The 25184-nt window shown below is 45.3% G+C and overlaps 1 protein-coding gene across 3 annotated transcripts; it reads left to right on the top strand.

Moving 5' to 3' along the window:
• The first annotated feature begins 16 nt into the window (after positions 1-16).
• Positions 17-25184, top strand: LOC117357864 (protein S100-B-like). 3 transcript variants are annotated; one of them, XM_033939057.1, is made up of 5 exons: positions 600-953; positions 3656-3807; positions 6984-7120; positions 18424-18559; positions 24196-25184. In XM_033939057.1, the coding sequence occupies exons 3-5, from the start codon at positions 7092-7094 to the stop codon at positions 24343-24345; spliced, it is 315 nt and encodes a 104-aa protein (XP_033794948.1). In that variant the 5' UTR covers positions 600-953; positions 3656-3807; positions 6984-7091; the 3' UTR covers positions 24346-25184. The 3 variants fall into 3 exon arrangements, with proteins under 3 accessions (XP_033794946.1, XP_033794948.1, XP_033794947.1); XM_033939055.1 differs by lacking the exons at positions 600-953; positions 3656-3807; positions 6984-7120 and adding an exon at positions 17-91; XM_033939056.1 differs by lacking the exons at positions 3656-3807; positions 6984-7120.

Here is a 25184-nt window from a genome sequence, read left to right as displayed (position 1 = left end):
CTTGGAACGCGATTGGACTGTGGGACGCGAGGGAGGGGGTGGTGCTTAGAATGAGAGAGCGAGATGCTGGGTTTGAGAGAGGGGTTGTCGCGTGAGTGTTGCTGCTCAGTGACTGTTTCTTCTTCTTTTTTTTTTTTTTATTAATTTTATTTGTAAATTTTTCAAACCATAAATAACAAGCACAATAACCGCAAATAGCTGCAATAATATTAAGAGAGTTCACAAAAGGAACATGAATATAGTATTACCCATGTTAAGAATGAGTACAATATGCATCCAAGACTCCCCATGTTTTGATAAAGATGGCAAATGATTGTTTTAAGGCTATAACTTCTTAAGAACATAAGCATTGCCTCTGCCGGGTCAGACCAGGGGTCCATCGTGCCCTGCAGTCCGCTCCCGCGGCGGCCCCCCAGGTCCATGACTTGATCCTTTACCTAAATCGTGTATTCCCTATTAATTTCGTGTCCTGTATATACCCTCTATCTGTACCCTTCAATCCCCTTCTCCTTCAGGACATCATCCAATCCCTTTTTGAAACCCAATATTGTACTCTGTCCTATCACCTCTTCTGGGAGCGCATTCCAGGTGTCCACCACCCTCTGAATGAAGAAGAATTTCCTAGCATTCGTTTTGAAACTGTCTCCTTTCGACTTTTCTGAATGCCCTCTTGTTTTTTTGTCATCTATCTTCTCTCTATATAAAATCTGATGTATCTGTGTGTGTATGTATGTTCCCAGCATAACTCTGAAACGCATGGACAGATTTCAACCAAACTTGGTATACATGTTACTTACTATCTAGGGAAAATACTGTGGGGGTGGGAAGGAGGTGACATTAAAATTTTTTTGAAAATGACAGATATTAGTGTCTAACCCATACTTTTCGGGCTTGCTGAGATGAATAGTGACACTCCCAATGCTGTTTAAGTCCAAGTTCAGCCCCATTGAGAGGTACGTTCCTGTGGGACATGTGAGGGGTGATGTGGGGGTGGGACATGTGGGATAAATAAATATCCGGGCAATGCCGGGGGATCGGCTAGTATTTTCTAAAAGCCACATAGAGTATTCCACCATTCTGTGAAAAGAAACATTTTTAATTATTTATCCAATGAATTGCAATGATGTGTAAAACCAAGGTTATCAAGAGCTCAAACAATCTAGAATGAGTGGAATTAATGACAATATTGGGGTTGGATGATCGAAGAATTATAGTTTCATATATTATACAGTTTGATATAGAAAATACATTGGAAATAGTGTCCCAAATTTATGTCCAGTATTGCGTTAAATTGGTACATTAAAAAATCATATACGATAATGATCCCACCAACAAAGATCAGCAACCAGGTTTATGTGAAAGGTTTGCAAGTTTTACATGGGTCCAATAAGCATTATACAAAATAAAGTATGAAGATTGTAATAAAGACACAGATAAAGATGGTCTAATTGATTTAGACCAAAAATGTTTCCATTGAGAAGAGGTTAAGTGCAGATCTAATTGTATATTCCACTTAAGATTAACATCAGTTTGGTCTTTAGAAGCTTGGAGGATTTTGTATACAGTAGACGCTAGCTTTGCGGTCTGTAGAAGTGATACACAGATGGAGGTTTAGAAGTAACTGCAGGAGGATTAAAAGTGTTTTCCACAAATTGAGTCAATAGAAACCAAACTGACTCATGTTTCAAACTTAGATCATATTTGTCTCTAATAACCTGAAAAGTAAGTACGGTAAGTTATCATTTTCATAAAGTTGAGAGAGACCAAATGTTTGGATTACACCATTCCCTTCTTATTTTATAAGGAATCTTAAAATAAAAAAGAACTATACCATAGTGAGATAACTGCAATATCAGTCCAATTCTGATATAATTGTTTCATTACAGTATTAATGGCATGAGAGGTAGCTTTTAATAAGCAAAAGTTATTTCTAAATTTAAATCTAAACAAATATAGAGAGCAAACTCATGCAATATAACCAATATTTTCATATGACTTCATACACCCAGGGCCTTACTTGAATTTCTTTCGTGCCCTTACTGGGGTGGTGCATTCATCATCGGTCTTATTTTCTTTGCATACTGAATTGTGATTTTAGGCTGTCATATCAACAACTGTGTGTATTAGGGTATATAAGAAAAGCACTTAACTTCAGCCCAGATTTGGAGGAGCGTGGATATAGTAAGAAATTATTAAATAGGGCTTACAAACGTGCCAAATATAATCATAAAGAGAATCTTTTGAGAGAAAAGAAAGAGCAGGACAACATAGTATAGTGGAGAACATCTCTATCCTCAGTTTTTCCTTCTGCAAGCAAACTCATAAGGTATGTTTTGATCTGCTCTATTTCTTTTTGTTATTTTCGGGTGTTTTTGCCATCTGTCTTTGAATTTTTTTCTGCGTGACTTCGACTATCATAGGTTCCTTTCTTGGGCTAACTCTGCCAGGGAAAGGATCTAGTTCCAAGTGGGTGGACTGCTGCTCCCAGGCCAATCTCATTGAGTATCTGTGGAGCTAACCTGCTTTGTATCCCTTCAGGAGCTCGGGGTCTGTTCCCCTAGGAGCTGCTTGCCTACCGATTTATCAGAGACTTAAGTGCAGGCTGTGGGACCCTGTATAACAAACCTCGGGATATCACGGAGCCGGCTGCAGAGTTATGCCCCTGGCGCATCGCGAGAACTATGGGGGTGGTGAAGTAAAGGCTGATTTGTTTACCTCATTGGAATAACTACAAGATGGCATTGTCTCTTCCAAAACAGACAATATTTGTTTATTGTTAGTATAAAAACTTACAAAATTACAGCAACAAAGGCATAGCAGAAAAATATATTGTCAGTTCAGAATATGCAATAGAGAGAAGAACTTATACCCATATGCCTAGCAGGGGGCTAGCATGTCCCTGCTGGCATACCCAAGTTAAATTTTCTCTGGCTCTACCTGTGATGCATGCTTTTTTATACAGATAAATTCTTTCTTTGTTTCAAAAGGCCCATCCCTGAACTCTGGTCATGTGACTCCCTATTGGTACAAAAATGTATACCTAACTATTCCTCTCCCTAGTCCACGCCTCTCTCACTCCGCCCCCCAGGAGGGGGGCCCTTGCAGAAACAGAGAATTCTTCATGAACTTTCTTCCTCCAGCTCTGAAATCCTTATCACCTTGCAGAGGCTGATTTGTGGTTTTACAACACTGTATATCTTCAGGATGGTGTCCTTGTAGACAGTCTTATGCAGAAAGTTGAAACAAAAATGCAAGGGTGACATTCTAGCAGCCCCTAGTTCCCATAGGCAAATGTCCAGCATGTTTTTTTAAAAGTTCTGTCTTGGTATCAGTCGCCTACGTCTTCTGCAGAGGATGTTGCTCATTATAAATGGTTTATGGCTTTCCAGGTTGCCTTGCATCTGTGAAGTCATACAGAACTGATAATAGCTCAGCAGAGCCTTAGAGAAGTATCCTCCCAGCAGGGAATGGAGACGAAAACTTTGTAGCAGTGGTCAGCTGGGTTAGCATTTCAAAGGATACATATGTTCACAGATAGCAAAGTCCATACTGTTCCATCTGGTTAGCTTGTAAAGGAAGGCTGTTTTAGGCTGTGGAAAAATGTGTTAAAATGTCTGTAGTGTCCAGCATACACAAGTGAGGCCTGTATGTCCAGGTTATCCATTTCAGTGGGAATCCATGGTCGAGATCCACCCGATCGACAGCCAGAAGATCTCCATCGACAGACTTGTACTGGCTTTATCTCTGAAGCAGAAATCCTTTCCCTGCAGACAGGATGATTTAAGCTGACAGGCATCTGAAGTCAAAGTGAGTATCCATTATTCCTTATGTGGAAAATCAGGGCGGGGATGTCTTAAAAAAATTTTAGTTTTGAGGGTTTCTGGGGTTAGGGCTAGGTTCCCCCACTTCCAAAATCCCTAATTTGCTATTTTTTATTTTTTGGTTTGGCTTCAATGGGCTGTTTTTGGTGTGAATTTTCTGGCAGTGGTCATTTTGGATTTTTAGCATTTTTTTTTTTTTGTAAGTTCTATTTTCTACTTCAAAATCCCTCATTTTGTGTAGGGATCATCTGTAATGGATGCCCCAGATCAAACTAGAGCCAATACCTGCATTTTCTGCACAGATGTACCGGCTGAGGAGTGGCCGTGTTTCACGGGGTGCAGGAGAAAGGGGTGGGTGCTTCAGGTTCAGCCTCTAATCAGTCTGCCAGGAAGTTAGAACCCCAAAAAGCCCAGAAAGCACGGTCTGCGGAGGATGAGATCCCACTCAGAAACCGTGAGTAATGAGGGGGTAAAACATAAGCGTGTAGTGGCAGAGGAGAGCCCGATTCCCAGTTTGAGGTCTTACAGGGGTCCTCGGGGCCTCTGGTGCAAGATTTTTCTGATTTTGTCAGTTTTTTATGGAAAGCCTATTTAATAGGTCCAGGAAGCACTGTGCTGCCTACTGGACGTGCCGGCTCCATCTTAGGGGGAATCCTTCTCCCAAGCATCCATCTCCGCCTCATACCACGCTGGCTTCCAGTGTCAGTGACCCTTTGGAGCAGAAATGGGATGACTGGATGCCTCTCTCTATGCCCTTATTATCACATTGCTCCTCTGCTTCTGTGGATGATTTGGAATCCCTTTCGGGATCCAGAAGTCAGGTGGCAGGACTGGCTGCGGATCACGGTGATAATCCCTCAGTGTGTCGCCTTTTCAAATCAGCTTCTGTTTCACATGTCATTTCTGACATTCTCTCTGCGATGAAGCTCAAGGCCCAGCAGCCCCTCACCTCTCAGCACTCCATTATGAGAGGCACTAATGCACAGATGTCCTTTTTTCCTGCTCATCCAGACATCACCTCCTTTGTCACTGACCAATGAGAGTCACCTGAAGGCTCTCTGAAGGTGACTAAGGCTATGTCTAGGCTCTGTCCTTTGGCTCCAGACTTCCAATAGCTGTTTGTGCAGCCAAAATTGGATTCCACAGTAGCGCAAGTGACTCAGTGCACCTCCTTTCCTAGTGATGATGGAGTGATGCTTAAGGATGCACAGGATCGTAAGATGAACATGATCCTTAAAAGCGCTGGCTTTGGGTATCAGAGTTGCAGCAGCTGCCTCCTTCTTGGCATGGGCCTGTCTTACCAGACTGTGGACCAGCTCCTCAGAGCTTAGGTATGCCTGTCCTCCCATGATTACGGAGGGAGTGGATTATGTGGCCGATGCTCTTTATGACATCATCAGAGTCCTGAGTAAGGTTTCGGCTTACTCCATTTATGCCTGCTGAATGCTCTGGATCAGAAAATGGGCATGTGACTCTGTCTCCAAGACCACTCTCAGCAGATTACCCTTCAAAGTGCAGATGCTTTTTGGCAAAGGACTGGATGACTTCATGGCCAATGTAGCGGATTGCTGCCCCAAATCCCTCCTGGACAGCAGGTGCTGTCATTCTTCCAGGGGCAGCAGAAGAAGTGTTCGTGCCTCTAGGAGATCCCATCAATTTCCCTCCGGTTACTCTTCTCAGAGGCCCTTTCAGAGGTCCAGACAGAGATTTAGCAGTTACAGACGCCAGCAATCCACGGATTCCCACAGTGGCTCAGCCTCTAAGAAGCAGCAATGATGCCAGGACAACGGCTGCCCCTCATAGCAGGCAGCTGTCAGCTTTCTGGAGGGATTGGGAACAGATTTTGTCTGACTGTTGGGTTCTGGACATTATTTGGGAGAGGCACAAGATTGAGTTTTCTCAGTTCCCTCCAGATCTGTTCCTCGACTTCCCAGTTGGATGACAGGAGGAGACCAGAGTCCAAGCAACAGTGCAAAGACTCTTGGACATTCATGCCATAAAACCAGTTCCCAAAGAAGAATCGGGCTCAGGCAGATGCTCTTTATACTTCATAGTGCCCAAGAAAGGCACAGAGGATTGGAGGCCCATTCTGGATTTGAAGTCAGTAAATGAGGCCCTAAAGGTACCTCGCTTTCATATGGAGATGATCCACTCTGTTATAGCTGCGGTGGCTCTGGGAGAATTCCTTGCCTCTCTGGATTTAACGGAGGTGCATCTTCATATCCCCATCTTTCTGGATCACAGGAAATAAGATTCCACATTCTGCAGTGACATTTCCAGGTTGTGGCACTCCCTTTCAGTTTGACACAGCTCCCCGCACCTTTATCAAGATGATGTGGTTATAGTAGCCTCCTATGCAGGATGGGCATCCAGGTGCATCCTTACCTGGTCAATTGGCTAATCAGAGCCCCCTCACAAAAGAAAGGTAAGCACATAGTACAACAGGTAGGAATCTTTCTCTAGATGTTGGGTTGGATAGTCAACTTCTGAAAGAGTCATCAGCTAACTTCAGTGCTTGAAATATCTGGAAGTTCACTTCGACATGTCTACGCATGATGGGTTCCCAAACAGCTTACTGATCTGCACAAGCAAAAGCATGTGGAGGTTGCGACCCAGTTCCTGAGATGGTATGAAGAAGATCTGAGTATTCTGGAGAGAATTGTCACCGGCAACAAGAAATGGACGCATTACTATGACCCAAAGAGCAAAAGACAAAGCATGATGAAGTAAGGGAAAGAGTGCTCAACTGGCTTCAGGAGCAGCCCAAAAATTTCTTTTCTGCAGGAACACAGAAGCTAGGCACATGATATAACAAATGTGTCGTCTTGCTGGGGGACTGTGTGGAAAAGTGATATGTTCAGTTGCTCACAGTTACTTCTATTAAAGCCACTAAATGTATTTTGCCTTTACTTTTTGATTTACCTTCATGTGTGTCAGATACTGCCCTTGCAGGGACTGACTGATTTTGTTGATAAATATATACCGGTACATTTTATTCTAAGACTTGATTGCCCATCCATTAGGTTTTTTAAAAGCTTTTGCTCCTTGAGGAATACTGAATAATTGAGCTAGACTTTCAGAGTTACCCCAGCTTTATGGACTTTAATTTATTTAGCAAAGGGGATGTGCTTAAAGATTGATATTTACGATACTTCTGTTTAGGACATCGCTGAGATGCTTCCTTGGATCCTGTGCTTTTGGAAGTCAGACTCTCCGAAAGACAAGTTACAGTAAGGTCTGTTTTCTAGCTGCCTTCAAATTGCTGCCATCATGGACAAGCGCTCAAGGTCCTATGACAGGTAAGAGGGTCTCTGATTTATAAGGGACAGGGAATCAGGAGATAGAGAGTAGAGAATGACACGACCGTGGTCACCGCAGTAAATCCACAGGAATGGAGAAATTTGCAACTGGTTTACCGCAGGAATGGGGACAAGACCTCTCACCGCCCCGCAGGAATGAGGGACAAGACTTTTTATCGCTCCGTGGGAGTGGTAAAAAGTCTTGCTCCTGTGGTAAAAAAAATTGCGCCTGTGTCAGACTTGGCATCTCCTCCCCAGTTCCTCTTGTGCCTAATTTACCTTCAGGAGCCAGCCATGCCACGATGAAGACAGAAGAAACCCAAAACCAACGCCTGAGACCAATGTGATTTGAAGAATAAAATTACCAGACAACAAAAAGTAGCAAAAAATAAATTTATTTTATATTTTGTGATTAGAATATTTCAGATTTGAAATATTATCCTGCTAGAGCTGGTATTAGCCATAACTGGGGACCGCAAAGCCCAGGCTGTGCTTCTTTAGCTTCCAGCTGGCTTAGGGCTCTCTCTGACCAGGGGGCAGTTGCCCTACTTGCACTCCCCAAACACTATTCCTGCCATTTGTGACTGAAGTATTCTGTTAGCTTGATTTTTCTATGTAGTATTCTGTAGTAATTTGGTTTGTTCAGTTTTCACAATAGTGGAAGGGATATTTGTGAAAGGGAGGGGAGAAAGGGGTTTTGTTGATCCTTGCTCTGTATTATCTTATATAATAATACCCTTAGCGCACATGCACACTTCAGTCTTCGTGGCTCCGTGTGTCTGTAGCTCCGTGGCCGGTAGAGAAATTGTAAAGTGTGCGGCGCGTGAACACGTTTGGCGTGTGCACACATGATGATTTACTTCGAGTGGCGGTTTAACCTAATCCAGCAGTGGTTACTGTGTGCCGGTTGCCCTTCCCAACACAACGCATGATTGAAAAAAAAGGTAGGATGGGGCACGATAATTGATAGGGAGAGAGACTGAAAAAAAAAAACAGACGGGACATTGACAGACTGACAGAAATAGAGACACACACACTGAAAGACAGGTAGGTGGGAGTGAAAGACACACACAGAAGGACAGGGGGCCAGGGAGAGAGACTGAAAGAGAAAAAAAACTGACAATAGAGAAGGAGAGAGAGACACACAGAAAAAAAGACAGACAGACAACGGCCAAGGAGACAGACAGCAAAAAAAAACCCACAGACATACAGCGGCCAAGGAGAGAGAAAGACAGCGGCCAAGGAGAGAGAGAGAGAAAGAAAGACATACACACACACACATCTATTCTAGCACCCGTTAATGTAACGGGCTTAAAGACTAGTTTGTGTTTATAAAATGACAATTGTACAGAATATTGTCTCTTTATACTTTAATAAAATAAGTTCAGTATAAAATCATAACTATTCGAGGCTTGTGCTGATGGGATCTGACAGTATGCAGGGTGGGGTCAGGGACCGAGCTTGCAGGACGGGGACTGAGCTTGCGGGAATGGGGCAGGGACGGGGCGGGAATAGTGGTAAATTTTTTCCCCGTGTCATTCTCTAATAGAGAGTCTAAGGAATCTGTTTTTGAACTGTGAATACAGAAGTCCATCTGATTTCTCTATAGGGGAAATATGAAGGGCCTGTTCATTACATTGTCAGGGGAGGGGGAAGGGGTGCAAAGATTCTTTCTTCCATTCTCCGAGAGGGGAAGTATTTGCTTTCTCTTTCCCTTGGGGGCATCAGCAGCGGAACGCTTTTTTGTTTGGGGAGTGCATCATGCCCATTGGTTTTCAGGATTACTACAATGAATATGCGTGTATGAAGGAGGGTGTGTTATAGAGGGGCAGCTGTTACTAAGAACACTTCTTCACAGAGATTACACTGTAGTCACTTTACAGAAGGTGGCACTAAACTGCCATATCAGAGGATAAATGCCCTGGAGCAGAGTGGATCAGAGAGGCTCGAAGGTAAGAGTTCTCCAGGAAAATCCTGAGTGCAGAGATCTGGAGGGAGGCTCCAAATGAAAAAATTTCTCTTAAGTGACGGCTGGGCTGCAATATCTATGGAGGAGTCCGAGGAAGTAAGGAAGAATGACCAAGGTGATAAAGAACAATAGGGTATGCGACACCTGGTGCTGATCATTTTTTAATACCCCCCGTATAAAAAAAAAATGTTTAGTAATTTTATTTATTTATCCCGTCCACCCCAGAGAATTCAGAATAGGTTACAGTTTAACATTCACAGTGTTACAATATAATATTACATAGCGTTACAGCCTCTCCAACCCCCATGCTGGCGCTGTGGTGTAAACAAAAAAGACTTTTCTTTTATAGGTCCTAGCTCAGGCTCGCTGTACACCAGCTCTGGCAGGATACACATTTCAAATCTGGCATATTGTAATCACAAAACAGAAAATGCAATTATTTTTTCTACCTTTTGTTGTCTGGTCGTTTTATTAGTCAAATCCTGTTGATCCCAGGCTCTGGTTTCTGTTTGTCTTCTGTTAACTCGCTTGCCAGGGTCTCCTGCCCATTTGATGTTTTCTTCTTTCTCTGTGCTCACCATCCATCTTCCTTCTCTGTACCTTCCCCTCCACTGCCATATCCAACATCTGTTTCCCACTGTCTACCATCTCTCTTCTTTCTCTCTCTCCCTGCCTTGTGCCCTGGGTCAAAGCTCTCTGTTCTCCATGCAGCATCTCTCCCTTCCTTCCCTCCAGTGGCATATAAAGAGTAGGAGGCGCCTGGGGTAGTGGCACCCCCCTGCGCCCTCCTCTCCGCTCCCCCACTCCTTCCACACACCCCACTCCACACTTGTGCTCTCTCTCTCCCCTTCCCCCCACGTACCTCTAAATCTTTGCCAGAATGAATGGCTTCTGCAGCATGCTCCTCGTGCCAGCATTGGATTTCCTTCTGATGTCACTTCCTGGCCCATGACCCAGAATTGATTCAGAGGGGAACCAGGCTGGCACGATTAACAGGCAGAAGTTGCTCGCGCTAGCGAAAATCTACAGAGGTACAGGGTGGGGGGAGGGAGGGCATGAGCATTGTGTGGTATGGCGGGCCAGAGAGGTGCCAGTGCCCCCACTGACATGGCGCCCAGGGCGGTCCAGACCTACCGCACACACCCCCCTTACTACGCCATTGTTTCCCTTCATTATCACGTGCAACATTTCTTTCTCCCTATGCACCAGCTCTCCCTGCCCTCCACCCTATGTCCAACATTTCTTCTTCTCTCTTCTCCATATATGTCTCCCTTCCCTCCACCATATGCAGGATTTCCCTCTCACACCCCTTTCTACCTCTTTGTTGCATCTCCCTTCCTCTTCTTCAGCCCATCTCTAACAATTCTTCCTCTCTCCATTTGCAGCAGCTTTCCATCCCTCCCTCCCATCCCCTGTGCATCACCTCCAGACCTGACCAACCCCCAGCCCCCTACCCATCTCACCATGAGATTTTTTACAGCCAGGGCTTCTCTCTGCCACATCATCAGTGATGCCTTTGAAAACTAATTTTAATACTTTACCTTTTGTATTTTTCCCTTAATGTTTCTTCTTTACTTTATTGATTTGTATTTCACTCCCCCTTACCCAATGTTATGAGTATGTTAAAAATTTAATTTCAATCCCGTGTTGTTTTTTTAAATTTTGTCTTTTATTGTATTGTTACCCATCAAATGTAATTTTTAAACTGTTCATCGCTTAGAAGTATGATTAAGCGATTAATCAAAAAAAACTATTAAACTTGAAACTTGAACCATGATGCCAACCCCAGAAGTACCCCCTTATGGTCTGCACCCGGTGCAGAAACTTCTCCCCTTCTTCGTACACCACTGATAAAGGGGATGGAACTCCTCCTGTATGAGGAAAATCTAAAAAGGTTAGGGCTCTTCATCTTGAAAAAGAGATGGCTGAGGGGAGATATGACTGAAGTCTACAAAATCCTGTGTGGTGTAGAACGGGTACAAGTGAATCAGTTCTTTATTCCATCAAAAATTGCAAAGACTAGGAGACACTCGATGAAGTTACAGGGAAATATTTTTAAAACCAATAGGAGGACATATTTTTTCACTCAGAGAATACATTGCCAGAGGGTGTGGTAAGAGCGGTTAATGTAGCTGGTTTAAAAAATGGTTTGGACAAGTTCCTGGAGGAAAAGTCTATAGTCTGCTATCAAGACAGACATGGTTGAAGCTACTGCTTGCCCTGGACCAGTAGCGTGGAATGTTGCTACTATTTGGTTTTTTGCTAAGTACTAGTGACTTGGATTGGCCACCATGAAGATGGGCTACTGGGCTAGATGGACCATTGGTCTGACCCAGTAAGGCTATTCTTATGTTCTTAAGGAGTGATCCTAGCTCAGAGGTTTGCACCCTATAGAACCCCAGGGATTGCAGGAAAAGAAACAGAAGAATGGAAAGGTAAAATAGTGCCTTTAATTTTCTGTAAAGACCCAGGAATGGCCACTGACCAGTTAACTCGTGTCTTGAGAGCTAACCAGTCTGCATAAAAAGCAGGTCTATCTTTACCTGCTAAGGCATGGACTAGTTAAATCTGAATACTCAATGCCGGTCAGTGGAAAAGTCCCAGCAATGAATATCCGAGTTGAACGCTGGTGGTGAGCAGTCAAAGTGCTGCTCACCACTGGCTGCACAGTGTATGTGGGGGGGGAGGGTGAGGGGGGAGATGAGTGCCATAGTTGGAGCCAGACCTTGGATTTATGTATGAGAAGTTGCAACTGTACTGAAGAAGATAGAATTGCTAGAAGTAAGAAATATTAATGTGGTTATAGCCCAGGGTGGAACTCTTACTTATTTATCTAACAAATTTCTCAACCATCTATTACTAGGCGATTTACAAATAGCAACATTCATAAAACAACTAAAAACATACAGAAAATAGAATTTAAACAGTCAGTAAACATTTCAAGTCCTTCAATAAGAACTACAGTGTTCTGTTATATCAATCAAAACCAAGAATCGTCATTCATTACAATGCTTCTACAAAGAGTGTAGTCTTAAGCATTTTCTTGAACTTCTGAATATCGGTGAGAGCTTTTTGTGGTCCAGTTAACTTATTCCACAGAGTTACTCCTATGATGGAGAAAGTAGAAGCTCTCGAATTCTCATAGCACATTTTTGAGAAGTCCATCACCAACAGTCGCATTGCACCCTCAGATCTCAAAGTTCTAAGAGGTCGGTAGATTGCCATAACTAAGGTGACCATACATCCCGTTTTCAACGGGACAGTCCCGGTTTTGGACCGACTGTCCCGTTGTCCCGACCCACCACTTCGGGACACCAAAATGTCCCATTATCCCAGGACAAGCAGGCAGGTATTCTCACTAGTGGGGTGATGTCATCCGACAGAGCCCCGATACGGACGTCTCACAAGCATGTCTTGCTTGAAGAAACTCAGAGGTTTCGAGATGCCCGCACCACGCATGCGCCAGTGCCTTCCCGCCCGATGGTCCAGGCGTGTCTCCTCAGTTCTTTTTCTTCCGCGGAGCTGAGAAGTTCACTTCAATTCTACGCCCATTGAATCTGTTTTTTTGCCTTCTTATTGCCGCGGGTTGGGTTCTTTTGGCTCTCCCGTGAGTTTATTTTCTTTCTTTGATTTCTTTTAAAAAAAAAAATAATTTTTTACTTCCGATACCGAGTCGGCCGCGTGGCTGGGGCCCCGCGCCTTCGACCATGCGGCGGAACTTTTCCGGCCTATGTCCCAGCCGATCACCGGTTTTAAAAAGTGCAGCAAGTGCCAGCGCGCAATTTCGCTCAAGGACCCTCATCGACGCTGCTTACAGTGTCTGGGCCCGGACCACTTTCCGAAATCGTGCCGGCCTTGCTCCACTCTGACGGCGCGAGCGTTTAAGCGCCGCTGCCTGCTGTGGGAGTCTATGTTCAAGATGGAAGCTTCGTTGGATCCTTCGGCTTCGACATCGTCGGCGAAGCCCTCTGCCTCCCCGGCCGCTTCGGGCCTTCTGAAACCAGCCTCGTTCACGCCGGTTTCGGCCTCGACCTCAGCGCTGGTGCCTTCCTCCGTCTCCTCGGAACAGGTATCGACTCCTATAGTTCCACCGGTGGTGCTTAAAGTGCCGAAGGCTGGCAAGCAAAAGCACGCAGCACCGAAAGAGCGCGGAGACCGTGCGGAAGGGCCCCCTTTTGGTGCGGATCCCTCCATATCGGCTTCGCTGAGGTCAATTCTGGAGGCTCAGTTTGTGGAACTCATGACTACCATGGGTCCCCGGCTGATTGCCTCGATCCAGGGTGACCTGCCAGTTCCGGCTCCGAGGGGCGGCCCACCCCCCCTCCTCCACCGCACCGCTCGACCTCACTCAGATATACCCTCCCCCCCCCAGTCCTTCAAATTTTTCTCCTTTGCAGGCAGCAGTCACAATTACATGCAGTTTGGACTGACGCCAGATTCTTCCCTCTGCTGTGTTCTGCCCATGTATAAACAAGGAGGGAAGAGTAAAAGGCAGAGAGGAGAGTGTGGGGTTGGATTAGAATATGAATAGTCTTGAAACAGGAGAGGGAGAGAAGGTAGAGGAAGTGAGAGGGTGAGGGTAGAGAAAAGGTAAGTGGACAGCAGGATAAGAGGCAGGGGAATTGGGGAGAAGGGATGGAGGTAAGAGTGAAGGGAAGTGCATAGGCCTCCAAGGAGCAGATAGGACTCGAGGCCGTCGATCGGAGAGGCGGAAGAGTCGGCGCCTCCCCAGAAACCGCCCAGGCTTGATAGGGGGTTTGGAAGAACTCATCCTGCTTCCTGCTATGCCCAGGACTGGGAGGCCTCGAAGGTGGACGCCACACTGTGTCATGGGGCGGGGTAATAGGTTCCAAGGGAGGTAAGTCGCTAAGGGAAGCTTTCCTCGAGGGAATAGGCTCCAAGGGAGGCATATCACTAAGGGAGGCCTTTCTCGAGGGAATCAGTTCCAAGGGAGGCATGGCACTACCCGAGGACCACCTCGACGAACTGGACACCGCCCGCCGCTCCTCCTCGCTAAGCGAGGGCAGGACCATGGATAAGTTTGGACGACGCATCTATCAGAATTCTATGATGGCGTCTCGAGTCCTGAATTATAATTTCCACTTTGCCACCTACTTGGAATTTTTTCTACCTGTGCTTCGGAAATTCACGCCCTACATCGAGTCCCAGGTTTGAGTTCGAGGAGGTGATTGCCTCGCTGTCCCAGCTTCGTCTTCAATTGATACAATCTGCCTATGATGCTTTCGAGCTCTTGGCCCGAGCGGCAGCCTGCTCTGTGGCGATGCGCCGTTTGGCCTGGAGACTACGGGAACTCCCAGCAGCCATTTCCTCATGGCGATCTGCACGGGGCAGGAGCGTAGGAAGATCGCTCCTGCCCCGAAAGCCCTCTAGACCACCAGGTAAGGCCGGGAAATAAGCAGGGAGGAAAAAAAGATGGTTTTTTTTTACATTAAGACTGTTTTTTTTATTTTACCCCTCCCCAGAAAAAAATCGCAATTATATGAAACTGCGAGTGCAGGAACTGCGAATGGGGAGGGGGAAGTGTAGAGCAATAGTTCTCACCCTTCTTAATGCCGTGACCCTTTAATACAGTTCCTCATGTTGTGGTGACCCCCAACCATAAAATTATTTTCGTTGCTACTTCATAACTGTAATTTTGCTACTGTTATGAATCATAATGTAAATATCTGATATGCAGGATGTACTTTCATTGTTACAAATTGAACATAATTAAAGCATAATGATTAATCACGAAACCAATATGTAATTATATATTGTGAAATATTTATTTCTAATTACAACTAAATGTATGTGGGCGTATCTGCATGTAGGCGGACCCGCCTGGAGACGGATAGAGGAGCGGTGTCTCGGTTCCTAAGACCAGTGTTCTTCAATCTTTTGACACCTATGGATCGGCGGAAAAAAAAGAATTATTTTGTGGACCGGCACCAGTCCGCGGCCCAGCAGTTGAAGAATATTGGGCTAAGCCCATCTCCACTCAATCTCCGCCTCAGACCCTGCCCCCATAATAGTACTAATTGTAACACCATTTTTTCCATTCATTTTTCATATATACACACAATATAATTATATTAACAACACATAATGGTTAACCACATAATTAAAATACACAAAGCATACTGTATGCTTTTTAACATTCATTCCTACCAGAAAACAGATAACCCCATGCAAATGCAGGACCAAAAACTAAAAGTACTAATATTTACAAACAAACCCTAAGATGCAAGACTCTGCAAGCAGTACAACCCCAGAGGAAAAGAAACAAATGCATTTCTTCCTGAACAGACAAATCAATCACTAACTGCCGGCTTGAAGATGCTGTGTTGATCGCACAGTGGACTGGCCCAAAGATAACACCGAGGGGCAGGCCAGAAGGCAAGGCACATGGAGGGAGAGGGACAACAACGGTAGGGAAATGCTTTTTTTTTTTTTAATTTAGTGATTGATTTCTCTATTTTAAAAATTTATGACCTCTTTTACAAAGCCGCACAGCAACAGCCCCGAAGCCTTTTAAATCTCTATGGGCTTCGGGGCCATTAGCACAGCACAGCCACTAGCGCGTCTTCGGGCCGGCTCCCTGAGTGCTGCATTGCACAAAGCTGTGGGTAGCGTCCCGCGCCTCATCTGGAAGCCTTCCCTCTGACGTTGCAACGTCGGAGAGAAAGCTTCTGGTTCAGGCGCAGGCCGCACGTATGAGCCTTTTCCCTCGGTTTTGTGCACTGCAGCACTTAGGGAGCCGGCCCGAAGACGCCGTGTTGATTGTACTGTGGACCGGCAGCTGAAGAATGCTATCTTGGGCCCGATGGACGTGCCGGACAAGCAGACCGGCGGTTGAAGAACACTGCCTAAGACCATCGGAAATATGTGTTTTCTGATGGTCTTAGGCGACCCATGTGAAAGGGTTGCGACCTACAGGTTGAGAACTGCTGGTATAGAGGGAGAGAGAGAGGGCAGAGAAGAATTATGGAATGGAGAGAGTGCTGGAGAAAAGAGCATGAAATAAGGTAGTGCTGGATGGGAGAGGAGAGACAGAACTAGGGTTACCAGATTTTCCGCCCCCAGGCCCACCCAGTTCTGCCTGTCCCTGCCCAGTTTTGCCCGAATCTCTTCCCTCCTCCCTTCCCGTGCTCCCCCTCCCCTTCTCTCTGTCTTCTCACCTGTCTCTTCTTCGAATGTCTATAATTTTATTGTCTTGTAACTTTATTGTGCATGTCAATTGTAATCCGTTCTGAGCTCTCGGGAGAACGGGATAGAAATCTAAATAAATAAATAAATAGTCAATATTAGGGGTGCTCAAGCACCCACAGAGCTGGCTTCTGTGCAGGGATGGTTTTAGATATGCTGGGGCCAGTGTTAGGGGGGGGAGTGGTGGATAGCTCAGGGCACCGTCTTGGTGAAGGTGCTGGCACCTCTTCCCCCCCCCATGCTCTTGCCTTACATCTCCCATCCCCCCCAAAACATACTTCTTAAAATCTTCACCAGCACAAGCAACTTCTCTGGTCTGCTGCTCACACCAACATTAGCTTTCGTTTCCTCTACCATAGGTTAGTAAAAGTGTGTGTGTGTGGGGGGGGGGGGGGTTTAAACCAATTCCTTATACCTTGTTTAACTGTATAAAGAACTTGCCTTGAGTTTAGCCCCCCCATATGTTTATCCCAGCTCACTCTGTACCACCTATCTTTTCCCCATCTAATATCTGCATTTGAACCCTTGGCTATAGGATAAGTTGTACTATAAAAAAGCATTAATGTCATATCTATTTTATTTGATTGTTTTGATTTTTGCTTATTAGATGCTTCATAAGTATTTTTTCTCTGTTTTAGTATGTATCATATCTCTCTTATTTGAATTTCAGTGCTGTTAATAAGTATTTTTCTGATACCGTTTCATGGTAGTCTATTATTTTCAGTTTATATTTGGTCTTTTTACTACTGTTAAGCTGCTAACGGACATAGACTGCTCAATGCAGACCAGTCTTTCCACAACCCTTAACTCACATTCAACATTCCTCGTAACTGTCTTGAATCCACAAATAGTTTCATTACCTATGTTGCTTGCAGAAATATGTTGGAATTATGATACGGTATTCAGTGGAGTAGTAAGGGGGATGGACCCCCCCCCAGGCGCCATGTTAGTGGGGGCACCGGCATTCCTCCTCTTCTCCACCCCAGCCCCTTCCCACTCTTCCCCGAACCTCTAATTCAGGGCTGCCCAAGTCCAGTCCTCAAGATCTACTGGCAGGTCAGGTTTTCAGGATATCCATAATGAATATGCATAAGAGAGAGATTTGCATACCAAGAAGGCAGTGCAGGCAAATCTCTCTCATGCATATTCATTGTGGATATCCTGAAAACCTGGCCTGCCAGTAGATCTCGAGGACCGGACTTCGGCAGCCCTGCTCTAGTTGTTCACCGCCGCACGGAACAACTTCAACGTGGTCCTCGCAGCTGTGTTGTTTCTCCTGCTGATGTCGCTTCTGGGTGTCGCGCACAGGAAGTGACGGAGGGCGAGCCGACGGGGCCACGAGGTGAGACCCGCATTATCTGCACACGCTGGCAGACTTAAATAAAGAGAGCTTCCAAAACATTGACGTTCTTGTCACTCACGGCAAGGGAAGGGGGGAACGCGCATGGCGGGGAAGATCAGGGAAGGAGTGTGGGGTGGAGATGAGGGTGGGAGAGGGGTGCCCCCACCCCGGGCACCTTTCACCCTCCCTACACCACTGATGGTATTTAGAAGAAAATGCATAAAATAGAAGAAGTTAATGAACATGTCCTGCGCTGTTAATGGAATGGTCCCAACCCCCATGTTAAGTGACTAGCAATAGTTAAAATTGCTAATTTTTACTTTGCATGTAAACTGCTACCTCTAATTAAGTAAGTAAACCAACCCCCTCTTCTACGAAACTGCGCTAGCAGTTTCTAGTGCAGGGAGCCGTTCTGAATGGCCCGCGCTGCTCCCGACGCTCATAGCGTGATTGTTAGCCTGCCGGGACAGACAGAGAAAACTGCTTGAGTACCTGAATAAATGCATGTAAAACCGTTCTGAACTCCCCTGGGAGAATGGTATAGTATAGAAAAAAAATAAATCCCAATAAATAAATCAATGCATGAATCGGAGACAACAAAAACCATGCTGAACTGCAGTTATAATTTCAAAAGTAAGACTGGATAAAAATCTTCCCCCTGGAACTGGGTAAACATGGTCGTTCTGAGAGGTACATGTGTGTTAATTTCAAGCTTCTATTGAGAGTATCCTTTGGAGAATCACTCTGTTGTACTATACTAACTCCATATGGCCCTTTTTTCTTCAGAGAAGAACTGACAGAGCTGGAGAATGCCATGGTGACAATTATGAGGGTGTTTCACCTGTACTCCAGGTACCAATGCAAGCTGAAGAAAGCAGATTTGAAAAAGCTAATTAACAAGGAGCTGCCTCAGTTCATCCAGGTGAGACCCAGGTTACCTGCTGACGCTGGCAGACCTAAATAAAGAGAGCTTCCAAAACAGATACAGAATGTCATGGCTTGGTACTATGCTATCAGTCCACAAGCTTCTCCCATCTCTTGGTGGGGGCTTCAGACCAAGCATACCCCTGGTCAGTATTTGAATGCCACAGGCAGAGTTTGTTTTAAACACCAGTGTGGTATTTACATTGTCCACATGTGGTGCAGTGGTTAAAGCTACAGCCTCAGCACCCTGAGGTGGGGTTACCAGACGTCCAGATTCCCCCGGACATGTCCTCCTTTTGAGGACACGTCCAGGGGTCCGCACGGCTTTTCAAAACCCATCTCTTTGTCCGGGTTTCGAAAAGCTTCCAATGTTGGGATAGGATCCACAAAAGCATGGACGCAACGAGGTATCGTTACGAACACACGCGTGATATCATGTTGCATGCACGCATCGCATCCGTGCATGTGCAGATGCTGTCCCGAGGCATGAACAGGTTAAGGGGGTGGGAGCGGAATGGAGCGGGACGCAGGCGGAACTGGGGGCATGGCCATGGGTCCGGATTTTCCTTCGGTGTAAACTCTGGTAACCCTACCCTGAGGTTATGGGTAGAGAATGACATGGGGAAAAATTTATCACCGTTCCTGCCCCATCCCTGTGAGCTCGTCCCCATCCCTGTCCCGTCCCCGCAAGCTCAGTCCCTGTCCCTGCCCCGTCCCTGTGAGTTCAGTCCCCGTCCCCGCCCTGCAAACTGTCAGATACCATTCGCATAAGCCTCGAATAGTTATGATTTTATACTGAACTTATTTTATTAAAGTATAAAAAGAGACAATATTCTGTACAATTGTTATTTTATAAACACAAATAATACAGAGCAAGGATCAACAAAATCCCTGTCTCCCCTCCCTTTCACAAATATCCATTCCACTATTGTGAAAACTGAACAAACCAAATTACTACAGAATGCTACATAGACAAATCAAGCTAACAGAATACTTTAGTCACACATGGCAGGAATAGTGTTAGGGGAGGGCAACTGTCCCCTGGTCAGAAAGAGTGAGCCCGAAGCCAGCTAGAAGCTAAAGAAGCACAGCCTGGACTTTGCGGTCCCCAGTTATGTATAATACCAGCTCTAGCAGGATACATATTTCAAATCTGAAATATTCTAATCACAAAATATAAAATAATTTTTTTTTTCTTTTTGTTGTCTGGTGATTTTATTCTTCAAATCACATTGGTCTCAGGCTTTGGTTTTAGGTTCCTTCTGTCTTCATTGTGGCATGGCTGGTTCCTGAAGGTAAAATAGGCGCAAGAGGAGTAGGAGTAAGACTTTTCACCGCTCCCACGGGGCGGTAAAAGGTCTTTGTTCCCTTTCCCACGGGGCGGTGAAAGGTCTTGTCCCCATTGCTGCGATAAACCAGTTGCAAATGTCTCCATTCCTGCGGATTTACTGCAGTGACCCGCGGTTTACTGTGGTAAATGGTCCCCGTGTCATTCTCTAGTTATGGGTTCAAACCCACACTGTTTCTTGTCCCAGTCCAACAAATCACTTAATTGTCCCAGGTACATTAAATAGATTGTGAGCCTGCCGGGACAGACAGAGAAAAATGCTTGCGTACCTGAATAAATAAATTTATGTAAACTGTTGTGAGCTCCCCAGGGAGAACAGTATAGAAAATTAAATAAATAAATATTATTCAGTACAGCTGTGCAGTGATGCAATGGAGCTGAATCTATGGATTCCGCAGTGACAGCCACTAGCTCAGTACCGTTCAATCTTTTGTGACAGACCCACTAGAGGTGCAGAATAATGATGCATATGTGGAGAGCCCACATATGTTGTGATCCCAAATGCAGGTTATGTGACAACCCCCCCATTTAGGATCCTGAGCTACCATTTAGGAAGCTCTGCACTAGCTCTTTGGACAGCCAGCGCTATTCAGCGCTGTGGTATAAGTTAGGTCAGCCTTTTACCTGCAGAGCAAGATGAACGTTTCCGACTATCCGTAGCGTTAGGCTGAATGCCAACATTTTGTCCCAGTGCTGTTGGTATAGTGCTAAAGTGGTCTGTAAAAATGTTAGCGGTGAATGTTTGGAGGAATTTGGATGTTGGTGTCCACTGCAGAAACAATGGTGAATGCCATTTTTCTTTGTTGTTTTCTAACTATAAACTAGGACCAGGGTGGGGGAGGTTGGAGGGTTGCAGTTGGTTATGTAATTCTTAAAAATGGTAAGAGGACAATAGAGGTTGTGTTTGATATACTATTTAACTTGTGTTGAGGGCAATAATTCCTCCCTTTTTTGTATTGTTCCATACAAGTTTGTTGAGGGGGGGGGAGGTTTCAGTGAGTTTTATGGAATCTTTTACCACAACATATAAGGCTGGAAGACAATATTAAGGCTTTTACAATTTTGCTGAAAACTCATTTGTTTCAGGAAGCATTTGGAATAGATTCAGTTTTAACTGACTCAATTCATACATATTAGAGGAATCAGGACTGTTAGCAGACATCAAGTTTCAAGTTTATTTAAAATATTTGATATAATCGCAGTATCCAAATCCAATGCGATTTACAAAATTAAAAATAGAAAAAATAAAAAATTTCCAATAAACAGGACATTAAAGACAATTGTGACGTAAAAACACTGATGAAGAGGAGGGGGGGGAAAATGGATTAAATACAATTCAAAAATAAATAAAAAGGAAGGGTAAGGAAACAAAAGGTTGGGGAACAGTACCCATTTAATTTCTACTTAACAGTGTTCCTTGTCCAGATAAATTTCAGGGAATGAGATAATGTGATTATGAAAAGGGTCAGTTAAAGGCGTCCTTAAACAGCCAGCTTTTTAGTAGGCCTTTAAATTTAGTGGGTAATTTTTCTTCTCTTATATTGAGAGGAAGTGAGTTCCAAATTTGGGGATCTGTAACATTAGTACAAGCGATATGTTGTAAATTGAATCTTGATATGTAAGTTCTTGTGTGCATGTTTATAGAACTATGTAGGTTTGTCCTGTTTTAAATGGAGTTTTCTAAATTTTGCATATTTGTAAACTGCTTGGACCTGTCGTAAGAACAAGCGATATATCAAGTTTTAATAAAACATAAAACATTAATAAGAATTACTTGAAACAGAATAAAAAAGAATTTCAGTGGCATTATCCCCCCGTTATTCAGTGGTATTTGACCAGGAGAGGCTCCCAGCTGGTTAAGTACCGCTTAGCCAGCTATTCACCAATATTCAGTGGGGAGATAGCTATTCAGTGGCTTTCTCCTGCTGAATATCCAGTTCATCAGATTGGCTGCGAAGCCTTAGTTGGCTAGCCAATGAATATTGGCTTGGCTGGCTAAGTCTGTGCTGATGGCTGGATATGGTCCCTGCACTGAATATCTTGGATTGCCACTAACCGTGGGAGGTAGCTGGGCTGCCTCCCGCAATCTCAATATTGGGCCCATTATGCTGCCACTATTTGGAGAAGCGCTTCTGAATATCTGGCCAGCTGTCTTTATGCCCAGAGCAGGCCTGAGTGTATTTCTCTGAGGGCCTGAGTGCACTGCCATAGAGATGTTGCAAGTCTTAATTAATTCTCTTGCATATGTTTGAAGCAAAGGATCTGCAAGGACTCTGTTGCTTCTCCATAGTTAGGGTTACCAAACGCCCAGATTTCCTCAGACATGCCTTCTTTCCAAAACCCGGCACTTTGTCCAAGATTTGAAAAGCTGGTAAAATTGGGGCCGGGGCCGGAATGCATCTGCACATACGTGGATGCGACTTGATGCATGCGTAAGGTGACCATACATCCCGTTTTGAACGGGACAGTCCCGTTTTCAGATCCCCTGTCCCGTTGTCCCTATACAAAGCTTCGGGACGCCAAAATGTCCCGTTTTCAGGGACAGCGTCCCGAAGCTGTGCGCGGGGACAACGAGACAGGCAATGCTTCCTGTCCCTCCCTGCCGCACCAAAAAAAAAAAAAAGCCTCCCTCCAGGTCTGCTGCCGCTGCTCCTCTACTTACCTCCCTGTCGCTAATAGCACTCAGAAGTCTTATTCCCGACGTCAATTCTGACGTCGGAGAGGACGTTTGGGGCCTGCCAGGCAGCGATTGGCTGGCCCGGAACATCCTCTCCGACAGGAAGAAGGCTTCTGGGCGTGATTAGCGGCAGGGAGGTAAGCAGAGGAGCAGCGACGGTGGACCTGGGGAAGTTTAAATCGGGCCTGGAGGCAGGCTTTATTTTTCCGCGGTGGGGGGGAAGGAGGTAGGCAGGCAAGCTGGCTGTCGTTTGCGCGGCAGAGAGGTAGGTAGGCAGGCAGGCTGGTTGGCTGGCTTTGGGGGAGGTAGGCAGACAGGCTTTGGGGGAGGAAGGCAGGCTGGCTTTCGGGGGGTAGGCAGGCAGGCAGGCTGGTTTAGGGGGGGAGGTAGGTAGGCAGGCTGGCTCTGGGGGAGGTAGGCAGGCTGGCTTTGGGGGAGGCAGGCAGGCAGACTGGCTCTGGGGGAGGCAGGCAGGCTCTAGGGGAGGTAGGCAGGCAGGCTTTTTGGGAGGGGGTGGAACAAATGCTGGAAGGCAGTGAGGGGGACATAGGAAGGAGGATGAAGGAAGGAGAGAAAGAGGCAGAGAAGGGGGGGTTGTAAGTAGAAGAAAGACTAGAGAGATAAAGGCCTGGACCAAAGGGGAAAGACAGGAGGCAGAAGCAGGACTTTGGGAGGTGCAGACAGAGGGGGAGAGCCCCTGAGGAAGAGCAGAGAGAGGCAAGATCATAACAGAGGAGGGAGAGAGAGGGAGACCAGGAACAAAGGTACAAAGGAGAACTGACACTGGATTGGGGGGCACTAAGGACATAGGAAGGAGGCACTGGGGACACTAAGAACATAGAAAGGGGCACTAAGGACATAGGAAGAAGGCACTGGGGGCACTAAGGACATAGGAAGGAAAGAGGGAGGGAATAGAAAGGGACAATTGTTGGGCCTGAGTGAAGAAAGAAAGGATGCACAGTCAGAAGGAAACGCAACCAGAGACTCATGAAATCACCAGACAGCAAAGGTAGGAAAAATGATTTTATTTTCAATTTAGTGATCAAAATGTGTCAGTTTTGAGAATTTATATCCGCTGTCTATATTTTGCACTATATTTGTCTATTTTTCTATAGTTACTGAGGTGACATCTTTGAAAACCCCCCAATATAAATGATAATTAACATTTTCTCTGCGTATAGGGTGCTTTGTGTTTATTTAAATTTTATGGTTACCATTATGAAATAAGATATTGTGTGTACATGAAAAATGAATGGAAGAAATTGGGGGCGGGACTGAATATTAATAGATGTCCCGTTTTGATGAAAAAAATAAATGGTCACGTTATGCATGCACAGATGCACTCCAGCTCTGGTCTGAAGAGACGAAGTTTGTGTGGGGCTGGGTTTGGGGGCCAGAATAGGGAAGGACTGGGGGATGGGGTGGGGCCAACCTGGGGGCAGAACAGGGCGGGGCCATGTGTCCTCTTTTACCAGATGAAAAATCTGGTAACCCTATCCATATGTAACATAGCTATCAAATTCGTGACAGGAAATGAGAATGGATTAACACACACTACCTGCCTAGCTGTTCCCATCTCTTCTTACACTGTTCCTACACTTTGCTGCAGGAGATCCATGAACCCCAGGTCTTGGATCAACTCATCGCAGATCTGGACATCAACGGAGACTCAGAGATTGATTTCCAGGAGTACTCTACCCTGATTGCTATGGTGACGGTTGCCTGCCAGCAGTTCTTTGTGCACAAGGAAAGCAAATAGAGTCTACAGCTCATCAAAGAAGACTCTCTTACACGAAGGGACTCTCACTTTAATCTCTCTCTGTCAGTGGAAGAAAAAGAAGAAAAGTAACCATAAGAAAAGAACAAACAGGATTCCACATTGTCCCCCGACCCTATCACCTTCCATTAAAAACCTATCAAAGAATCTCCCAGGAAGATTAATATCTCACCACTGAGACATGCTTCCTTAACCCCAACCCCCTGACATACTCCCACAGTTTTACTCCTTGTGTCCCTGGGCCCACTCTCTCTGCCCCTCCCTCTCTCCTTAGAGCCAAGACTGTCCTGATCACATTCCTCTGCTTCTCCTTCTGTCCTTAGAGCTGTTGACTCTTCCGGGTACACTCTTCTGCACCTGCTTCTCTCCTGAAAGCCACGACTCTCCTGCAAACACTCCTCTGCCTCTCCCTCTCTCATTTGCACCAAGCCCATCACTGATTTATCTCTTCTTCCCCTCTCTGTCTGATTCTTCAGGCTTAACACTCCCTATTTCTCCGCAGGTGTTTAAAATTATGTTGCCAGCAGTGCTTCCCGACCTAAACCTAGGGCAGCTTTAACTACTTATGGGACTTGGATAAACTTCTGTAGATAGGACTACTACCGCTATTTATCACTTATATAGCACTGAAAGGCATACCCCTTGTTTCAGATTTCCTCTGAATCACCTCCTGAGGCACAATAATCTGTCAAGTCAAACATTTTGGGATAGAGATGTACCCTATCTAGAGGTCAAAAACACAAAAGAGGCAAGTGCACACAAAAAGCTAGGGAAAAGGAATTTAATTTAATTTAAGTTTAGTATTTATATTCCACTTATAG

The sequence above is a fragment of the Geotrypetes seraphini genome, chromosome 3 (genome assembly GCF_902459505.1).
Source record: "Geotrypetes seraphini chromosome 3, aGeoSer1.1, whole genome shotgun sequence".
Lineage (NCBI taxonomy): Eukaryota > Metazoa > Chordata > Amphibia > Gymnophiona > Dermophiidae > Geotrypetes > Geotrypetes seraphini.
The sequence above is the reverse complement of the archived record's forward strand: the minus strand, read 5'-3'. Positions and strand labels throughout refer to the sequence as shown.